The sequence below is a fragment of the Cyprinodon variegatus genome, unplaced genomic scaffold (assembly GCF_000732505.1).
Source record: "Cyprinodon variegatus isolate N-32 unplaced genomic scaffold, C_variegatus-1.0 Scaffold540, whole genome shotgun sequence".
In the NCBI taxonomy this organism is placed as follows: Eukaryota; Metazoa; Chordata; class Actinopteri; order Cyprinodontiformes; family Cyprinodontidae; genus Cyprinodon; species Cyprinodon variegatus.
Window position 1 is genome coordinate 290,981 of NW_015150993.1, and position 10,066 is coordinate 301,046.

The following is a 10,066-nucleotide window of genomic DNA, read 5'->3' on the forward strand; positions in this document are numbered from 1 at the left end:
GATATGCGGGGCAAATCCAGCAAATCCATCTGGCGGAGTCAGGTTACACTGTGTTCCACATTGGTGGGATGTATGGTTTACCTTTCTGAACTGTTTCCAAACTTTACCTCTAGTTTTATACAAGTATAATATGGAGCCAAATCAGTGACAGCTTGCATTGACATCGATGTGAGATTTGGCATTGAAAAATTAAACTGGAAAATTAAACTTGAAAATGTAAAAATTTGCTTCTAAAAAACGTAAAAAGTTCTAAAGCTTAAACAAAAGTTCAATCTGGACTCTCATCAGCTTCACCTGAATGACCTGCGATGTCTCTTGTTCAGCTCCAGTCAATCAAATTCTCCGAAGCCAATCATCTTTCGAAGATCCCCTTCATTAAGCTCCTGGACCAGCTTCACTCTCCCGCATTCAAGGGAATTTTCACCCACCTGAAATTATAAAGCTTTTCAGATCAGTGTGCTGAAGGAATGGAAGCACAGAATTAGGTCATTAAGGTTCTCCAGACATATGGTAACATATGTAAAGAAAATTGGGACCATCGGCACATGTGAAATTGCAGAATCCATCTTTTGTTCCTGCACACCAGCTGTTTACACCCCTTTACTGATTTCTTCCTGTTTTCTGCTTTTTATATCAAATGTTTTAGATTTTCAAATCAATATTGACATTAGTCAAAATAAAACTTGAGGAAATATATATATTTATATATATATATATATATATATATATATATATATATATAATGATGATTAAAAAAACAAAAACAAATACGTCTTGATCCCATGTATGAATAAAGACATGAGAGTTCCTGTTTCGCCTTCAGTTTGGCGTTAACTGTTATCATCCCTGTGGATGACTTTTATTACTGTCTCTCATTTCTGTGAATTTTTAAAATTCAGAATCATAGGAGGGTTTTAAGCATTAGAAAGCTGTTGAGGTCCCCCGTAAGGCGTCTAGAATCGAGATTTCTTTGCTTTTGTTAAAAAATTTTCTTTATTTGTGGATTTCTTATTTAGAGCTTTAGGTAGTAATCAGGCCTGGATGCAGCTCATTAAACTGAACCAAAAAAGTAAGTTTAGCAGCAGGTAATGCATGATTTTAAGAAGTCAGTAGTTATAGTTTAATTAAGGCTAAGAATGGTTTTATTTATACAGTGATATTCATACAGGTTCTCTCTTAAAAACCACATTTAAACTATCAAAAACATTTTCCTGGAACTAAAAGAATGTGCTGTGATTCAGTGTTCCCCCAGTATTTCTCTGTTTATTCTCCTTTTTATTTTTTGCAACATTATAAGTTATGTATCAGTACTGACACTTCTTTGGTCAACCAGTGGTAGCAGTCTCGGTGCGGATTTCATTTAAAAAAAAAATGAATTTACAAAGCTTGGAGTTTTTCTCCAAGCTTTGTTTCATACAAATATTTAACATGGCTCCAAGTTGAGATCTCTGTTCAACTATTTCGAAGGTTTTTTGTTTTTTCTTTCGGTAAAAACTGCAACAGTTTAAGCCCTGCTAGACATTTAACCACAAGCGAATGTTTACTTTGGAAACCAAACAAGAGGCCTAACCGCGATTTCATACCATCCATGTCTAGTGTGTCTGGGACAACAACAAAAATATGAATACTTACCCCCATAGGCTGCGGTTTGTGTTGTTACTGTTACTAAATCAAATTAATGATTTATTATAAAACCAATTCCTAATAAAAAAGTAATCTCTGACTGAGAAATTTAAAAATGAAAGATGTCCATATTTCACTTTGAATCAACAACAAAATGTAATAATAGTCAGATGGTATTTCTCAACCATATATCTTATGTTGTTGTCTTTGGAAGATTAGGTCCTGTTTTTGTTGACATTTTGCTGCAAACTGGAGGTATTGGACAAAGACTTTCCATTATTTGCTTCTATGTCACTTAACTTACATACTGAAAGGATTTTATATCATCTCTGGCTGCAGAGGAGGAAACAGAATCCCTGTTCTAATGCACTTTGTTCATCATAGGATTAAAAAGCACACAGACGTAAGGGGTTGATTGCATTCATTCACATATTCACAGTGACACATAAAGCAGGAAGAAGTGCAGAAAGTCTTTGAAAGACGGTATTTCACTCTGCATTATAAAGTTGGTGTATTTTGAATCTTATAATGCGTAAAATGTATCAGAACAAGGACTCTTAGTCTTAAAAAAAAAAAAGAAACATTTGATACCTGGTTTAAAATGGAACATACCAGTTAGTGGGTTTGCGGGGAGTGAAAAGATCCTCCTATGTAGGACAAAGACGGATGGGTTCCGTTCTTAATTCTCATTTTAGGAATTTAAGTATCTTTAAAATGTATGAATAAGTAAATATCAATGAAGTATCTAGTATCAGTGATCAACACGTAAAACGTCTCTTTTTCTTTTCTTTCACTTTTCCAGGCATGCCCAGCTGGATCTCAGGATTTCAGAGAGAAGCAGTGCGCTGATTTCGATAACATGCCTTTCCGTGGGAAGTATTACAACTGGAAGCCTTACACTGGTGGTGAGTTAAGGACTAAAACGTGAATCAAATCAATCTAAAACTAGCCCTTAAGGTGCAGAAAAAAAAATAGAGCCCCCTTCCATCCACTGAATATCTGTTTTGAAGACTTACCTTATGGGTTCTATGCAAGGTTTTACCCTATTATTATACATTTTCACCGACCAAATACTAAAATTGTGTTGCTAGCGGACTAACCAAAATAAGAGCAAAGAATTTCCTAATGTTTTCATTATTTTTTTGACACACTTTTCTTGAATATTCTACACTTTAATGCACTCAGATTTACAGAGTTATTCTGCCCTGTTTAGTAAATTCAAGTAATGTTTTTTGGAAGCTACTGCTACAATCGTCAGGCTTTATATGGATGGATGGATGGATGGATGGATGGATGGATGGATGGATGGATGGATGGATGGATGGATGGATGGATGGATGGATGGATGGAGACTGTGGGAAAGAAATGACCTCGTAAAATACAAATTTTCTACTTTCATTTTTCATAAATACCAAACATACTTTATTCAGTCTCACACACCTGCATAGGAGTCCTGTTTATTTGAAGGGCTGAGCTGTAAAACCTGTCACCCTCCCCGAGTCACCAACGACAACTTCCAGACCTGTCTGGCTTGTGTTCCGTCTTAACACGACTAGAGAGAAGGTTCTGTTTGATGACTGGAGGAATTCTTGAGATTCCTCAAAATCCCTACAGCTGCTACTGCTGGACCAAACTTGGAGATCTGATTGTATAGCACTCCTGACTTGATACATCGCAGGTCAAGAGTAACAAGAATCCAACAAGTGCCTGAGTAATTTTTCCTCAACTTCTCAGGATGAGATGAATCTGTCTGTCTAAAGAGTAGTAAGTCTGACCTTTTTATTTTAGCTGATCGTGGAAAGCATCCATTTAACACATTAAACAAGAGAAAAAATGTTTAAAGGATGTAATGCTTCAATGTTCTACGAGTGATGAAACTATTCAAGTGTAATATTATTCATCAAAAAATCTGTTACAGTTGGAAGAACAAGAATTGAATACCCTTTTTTCAGGTTTTAATGTTCAAACCATGCACAACTCCAGTTTTTATCAGTGGTACTCTTCAACAGGGACAAAATCTAAAAGAAAAGTTCATAGAACATACATTTCTTTTAATAACTTGCTTTTTAAATTAGAAAAGTATTTAGTACATTAGAAAAACAAAACTGAATATTTCATAAAGAATTCTTTGTTTGAATTGCAGATCTTGAGAAGGTTTTTAAACACTGCAGCTGGGATTGTTGGGCCACTCCTCCATACAGATCTTCTCCACCTCAGTATTGAGGTGGTCGCCAGGCAATATCGCCTCCAAAGCTTTTCGACTGGGTTCAGGTCCGGAGACTAGATAGGATACTCTAAAATCTCGAGATAATGCTTATGGTGCCACTTGCTGTCTGTGTGCTTTGGGTGGTTGTCATGCTGGAAGACACAACCCCATCCTTAATATCCTTCCTGTATGTTAATGATCAGATAACTTACCTGTAACTTATGCCCCCGTATTAGCATATGCTGACATACGTCCTGAAATTTTGAGCATGCAAAAAATTTGTTGACGTACTCGCCGTATGTCTAAGTGTGCCAGCGTGTTCCAGTGTACTTCAACGTGCTAATGACTTATACAAAACGTACCCATAACTTATGCAATGTATGCCAGCGTTTTTTCCAGGTTTTCCGTACATCAGGCATACGCTGGTCTAACTCGTCAAGGTGTGACAGGCCCCTAAGAACTCTAGACCTGTCTTACTGGCCAGTGCTCATGCCATACAATTAAATGCAAGTTAAAAGTCACACACTGGGATTTTTCTCAGGGTTTTTTGCTGTTTTTTTTTTTTTCATTTGAAGAATACCTTTGATACAAACTGAAGACTTGGTTTTCAAACAGCAGTGCATCAAATATTTGTCCTCCCTACTGTATGTACAATCGTTCCTCTCCTGACCTAGATGTTGCTCGTTCTGGAAGCCGTCATGTAAATACCATATAACCTGCATCAGAATAATTGCTGCTGGCAGGTCACTCCATCTCTGTGGATGTCAGCGTTATGGTGACGTCATGTATGGTTAGTTTCGTGAACAAGTGGAAATGGAGATGCCAGAGCTGGCCGTAATTCCTGATCCAGTGATGATCATGTGCTGGGCTCCCCGTGCTGTTTGCTTGTGCGAGGAGGGTCTGCTGTTTGTTCTCTGAGTACAGGCCCAGCTGGAGGTAATGAGGTGTTCTGTGTGTTTTCCAGGCAGTGTGAAACCTTGCGCATTGAACTGCTTGGCAGAGGGCTATAACTTCTACACCGAGCGCTCCCCTGCTGTCGTTGACGGGACCCGATGTCAGGCTGACTCTCTGGACATATGCATCAATGGGGAGTGTAAGGTAAGGCTACATATATCAGGGACGATCTGTGATTTTAGATTTATAAAACCACTTTGTATCTTAGTTTTGGTTTCATAAGCAACTTCTACAATATATTGAGATATTTCAAATGGGGTTTAATTTTGCAGTTTTGGGGGAATTTGGTTTAATAATTTCTGCAGATCTGAGTAGTTATTTAAGGTTATTTAGTAATTAAGAAAGCCTCTTGCAAAATAATGCATACCCCATGAGCTTTTTACAATTTGTCACAACCACAAACGTCCTCACATTTTATCTTTGTTTAATATAATTTGGCAGGCTGATACAAAGACTGATTAAAAATGGAGGGAAAAAACGGTTAAGCAGAACACCAAAAAGTGTTATATGCTCTTTTCCAGAGACATGAGTCTAGCACTTTAACATGCTTTGCACATTTAAAGATTCAAGTTGTTGCTCATTCTTCCTCACAAAATATTTAAAGGTCAGTCAGATTAGATGGAGATTGTTAGGAAACGGCTATTAGTTTGTGCAACACATTCTGAGCTGGATACAGGTACAAACTTTGGTAGGAGGAGTTTACATTTGATGACATTCTCAGCTCTCAGATAAAAAGGTTGTCTGGTATCAGGTCTCAGGAAACAATAACCTATCAGTTTACAGGTCTTAGAAAATATAATACAATAAAATATAAAGATGGTTTAGGTGAGAATTTAGCGTTGACAAACTAAAAATATCTGCTTGGTTGGTCAAGATTTCATCCATGCAGGTTACCATTTTCTACCAGCGCAATGCATGCTGGGATGTTGCAGGTATAAGTTAGGTATAACTGGACAAGAACCTGCAGAATAAACACAAGAAGGCTAACATAATCTGAATTGTTTTTTTGTTGTGTCCGGTTTGAATGGTGTAAATTTAGACAATGCCACACTGGGTCGCTGTATCAAAGATTTCATGGGACATTAAAACAAATGTCAGCCGTTGTAATCTACTGTTTACTCTATTAGCTAGAGTTAACGGCTTGAGCAAAAGCTAATGTGACAAGTTGCAAGATAATAAACGCCTGTTTAAAGTCGTAGGGAAGTCGTATTTGAATTTCTGGCTTAAACATGTATATAAATGTACTCTTGATCAGAGTATATTGTCCCAAAATGTAGAAAATGGACATCTGTGTCTTTGGCAGGCGTAGAGCTAACAGAACTGACAGCGTTGGGATGCAAGGCCTCAAACATGTACGGCTTTAAGCCTTCTAGACCAAACAAAGCTTCTGCCACCCTGGCATCCTCTTCTACAACATCTTCGTCCCCGCTTTCCTCCTCTAAATAAAAAATGGATGACAAAGGAGACTAATCCTCTGTCATCGCACAACCTCCGACACATAACTCTCCTCCTCTTGCATGTTTCCTCTGTCTATGGCGTTCCTTGACAGTGTCATTTCTAAGACACCAATTTAGTGCTACTTGCTCCCAATGGAATTTCCCATTGGGAACTAGCACTAAGTTGCTAACTGGTTAGCAAGATGCTTCCGAGAAAGCGGCCGCAAGCAAACTTGCTTGCGATCCCTCCTCCCTTGATAAACGACCAATCACATTCACTTTATCCACTCATTTAAAGTCTGGCACCACAAATCAGAAATGCAACCGTTGGAACAGCCGCTTCCCTATGACTTTAAATTGACAGTGAAACATCTTTCAGGCATTGATACCTCCTTCTAATATATCGCAAAACTGTTTGGCTCACAATGCTAACTGTAAAAAGCCTCAATTAGAAGCTGGAGCTCTTTGTATCATAGCTCTCCATCTGGGTTAGTGTCTCCAAGAAACAGCCGCACATACACCAGCTTCTTCGACCAACTCTCCCCTCTTGGGGACTTTTGCTACGTTCAGACCTCACGCGATTGAACCAGCAAAAGCAGCTGGTTTACATGCAAAGTCAATGGTGGATTCACATCAAGGAGCATCAAAAGGTCCTGCAGTCAGTTTCGAACAGCAGGAGTAGTGCATCTTTAGGCAGCTGAAACAGCTTTCCATGGGCTTCTGAGCATCTGATGCGCGTGACGCACTTCAAAAGCTGCAGCTGCTGGAGTTGGAACATTTTAACTTTTGCTGCTCGACTCGCCACATCAACCAATCAGAGAAGCTGAACTGTGACTAGCAGGGAGACAGACACAGAAATGCTGATTATCACTCCGCTGAAACAGTTTATCAACCCCTTAATTTACTTAAAATGTCGAAACCATTATTATTCTGGTGCCTGCAGTTTGGATTACGTACATGAAAAATGCTAACATGTCCTTCCAGCCACTATGAGCAGCATTGAAAATCCCACAAGACGCCACAGTGCCAGAGGAAGCTGATGCTGGGGATTTCCAGTGACGGCACTCCTCCAGTGTACGAGGGTTCCATGCTGGTCTGACAGTGAAATAATATTTGAAAGCAGGATCGTAATCTTGATGAACTGATTAAACAGATTAAATTTATAGGTGGACTTTCTTGCTTAAAAACATATTAAAACTACATTTTATCAACTTTTAAGAGCAAATATTAGTAAAACTGCTCTCTGCCATTAAACACAGGAGGAGCAGAAGCTTTGGCAAATCTTTACACACTTTACTGGACGAGCTTCAGGAGCGTCAAAGATGCTCTTAAGGCACGTCGGATCTTAATATGTACAAGCATTAAAAATGAAACAGCAGGCGCTTTTTTGCTACTCAAATCGCATTAGATTTGAATGTAGCATTATACCTGCTCATCAACTTTAACACCCTCTGGTTGAAGCTGGCTGGATGGAGCTAGTGCTACTGGACCTAGCATACATCATTTACCCAGAATGCATTGCAGCATAAAGAAAATCCCAACGTCTGTGCAACTATATTTTATTGAAATATATAAAAATTAAATATTTTACAATCATTTTAGAGTATCGTATTAACATAAAAAATAAATATTCCTCAAAAAAAGTATTGCTAAAACTTTAATAAAAAAAAAAAAAAAGCTCTGTCCTTTTCCTGAGACCTAAGATCTAATAAAAAATATTCCTAGGGCAGAGGAAGTGAACATGTGATTTATGGGTGGAAAAAAATTATAATAAATAGTAAATAGAGCTCATTTGGACCCCTTATAATTTCATCTCTTCATTTCATCCCTTTTCATTTCTCTCAGAAGTCTCACGAGAATGTGGCCGTATGGCCGTTAATGTGGATGTAGCTTTAGCAACATTAGAAGTTTGCCATGATTCTTTAACCATCACTCCTAGGTTTTTATACACAATAGATAGAAAGCTACACAATCAGCAACACTTGGTAGAATAGAGATGGGAGCAGTATTAGCAAGGCGGGCTGTTGTTAGCACCGTTTCAGGACAGGAGGACCAAACTGGCGTTTTGTGGAGAGCTGGCTCTTGTAAACTTTTATGCCACCTGCACACTCTGGATTTTGCAGCAGGTTTTAACTTAAGCTGAACATGAATCGTTTTAACATGAAAAAAGTCAGATTTCTGGGTGATAAATCCCTAAAGGATGGAGCCTAAAGCGATGGAAAAGAGACACAGAGACTCTAATGTCGCTAGAGTTAAGCAGTGTGATGGAAGATGGAAACAACTGGACGAATTCACGACGGCTGAGGAGTAAACAGCCAAAATCGGATTCAGCGAAATCCAACAAGTTGATTACACAGCCCCACATGTCAAAGCTGGAAAATGTCTCCAAACATGCAGCAGAAACCAGCCGAGGAGTCCCTGTAGGTAAATAGACGGAACATATTAGCAACGGCTGAGTTTGTTGGCTGATCCAACCCTCGCTGAGCTACTCTTCACCCAGTTCAGACAAAACTAAAGGCAGGGAGAGTCACAATCTGCCTGGCAGAGCAACATAAGCAAGGAAACTCATTATTTAACTATAATCTTGGTATCCAGATTTCATGCAGCAACAGCCTTTAAATAATTCTGGAGAAAGTCAACATTTACAGTTTTGCCCAATTATAGTTAATTCCCTGGAAAAGAAGAGTAGGTAGAGTAAGGAGAAACGCTTCTTTCTGTTGGTTTAAAGCTCCAATGAAAACTGAGAGCCGGCACTCTAAGCCCACATTCATCACACAAGTGTAACACAAGCAGGTTGTGATAGCACTTTATCTTAAGTGTGCTCTTCTGATAGGGAGCGTTAGCCATTTAATTTAGTCGAATAAATGAGTCAGTCATTTTATCTCCCTCCCCTCTGCCTTTTTGCTGGGTTTCCTTTGACAGCTCTGCGTGCTGGATACTGATTGTATAAACAACTACCAGAAAAAAACAAAAAAAAAACACAATAAAAAAACAAAAAAAACAACTCCGGAGAGAAACAATCAGTTCTTTGAGCTGCTGATTGTAATCGAATGAGGCCGGAGTAGCTCTTATCAGGGCCCTGCAGCCTCAATCTGGATTGTCTCAAGGTAAATAAAACAGGAAAAATTCCTGTTTTTATTGAATAACGTTTTTCTTTATATTTGAAAAGGCTGATTTAATAACAAGGCAAAATACAGTTTTATTGAAAGAAGTTGGCAGTTGATGCTCGCTTTGTTTCCATGAGCATAAATCATGTTGTGGGGCTGGTGTGATTCTGTGTGTGTGTCTGCAGGAGTTTTTTTTTTCCCCAATGTAATCTTGCAGATGCAGCTGAAATGATTTTGGTTCTTAATTTAAAGTGTTTGCTTTGACTTCCACCTGACCGTACAATTTGATTTGAGCTTGGCACAAAGATACAGGGGCTCTGCCCACAGCTTTAATCTGATTCTCATAAAGAAGAGACGAGAACCAACACACACAGACACACAAAACGGTGCGTTGTTAAATGGCCAGAACCTCTCCAGCATGTGTTTGTTTCCAGCATACCACTTTATTTTAGAAGCTCTTCTTTTCAGGTTAAAACCACAAACTTATTCATATTTCATGTTACAAACCAACAGGAAGATTCACATGATATTAAAGGAAAATTCCGGTTTTTAACACTTTTAGCCCATTTTCTGTAGTGTCCAGGATGAAATCGAATGATCGACAACAAAATTTTGACAATTGCTCCTGTCTCTGCTTTTTGGCTCATTTAGAATCCCCCCCTGGCTGCTTCAGAATGGCTTCCATACAGTTGTAGTCTTTTCGCTTCACTCTGTGTACTCCGACGTCGAGAATCAAGAAT

The 10,066-nt window shown here is 38.6% G+C and overlaps 1 protein-coding gene across 2 annotated transcripts in view; it reads left to right on the top strand.

Moving 5' to 3' along the window:
• Nucleotides 1–10,066, top strand: part of adamts6 (ADAM metallopeptidase with thrombospondin type 1 motif 6) — a 106,345-nt gene that overhangs the window by 58,128 nt on the left and 38,151 nt on the right. For both annotated transcript variants that reach the window (XM_015391413.1, XM_015391412.1), the window contains exons 15-16: nt 2,426–2,528; nt 4,794–4,927. In XM_015391413.1, the coding sequence (XP_015246899.1) occupies nt 2,426–2,528; nt 4,794–4,927 (237 nt within the window). The remainder of the gene's footprint in view (nt 1–2,425; nt 2,529–4,793; nt 4,928–10,066) is intronic.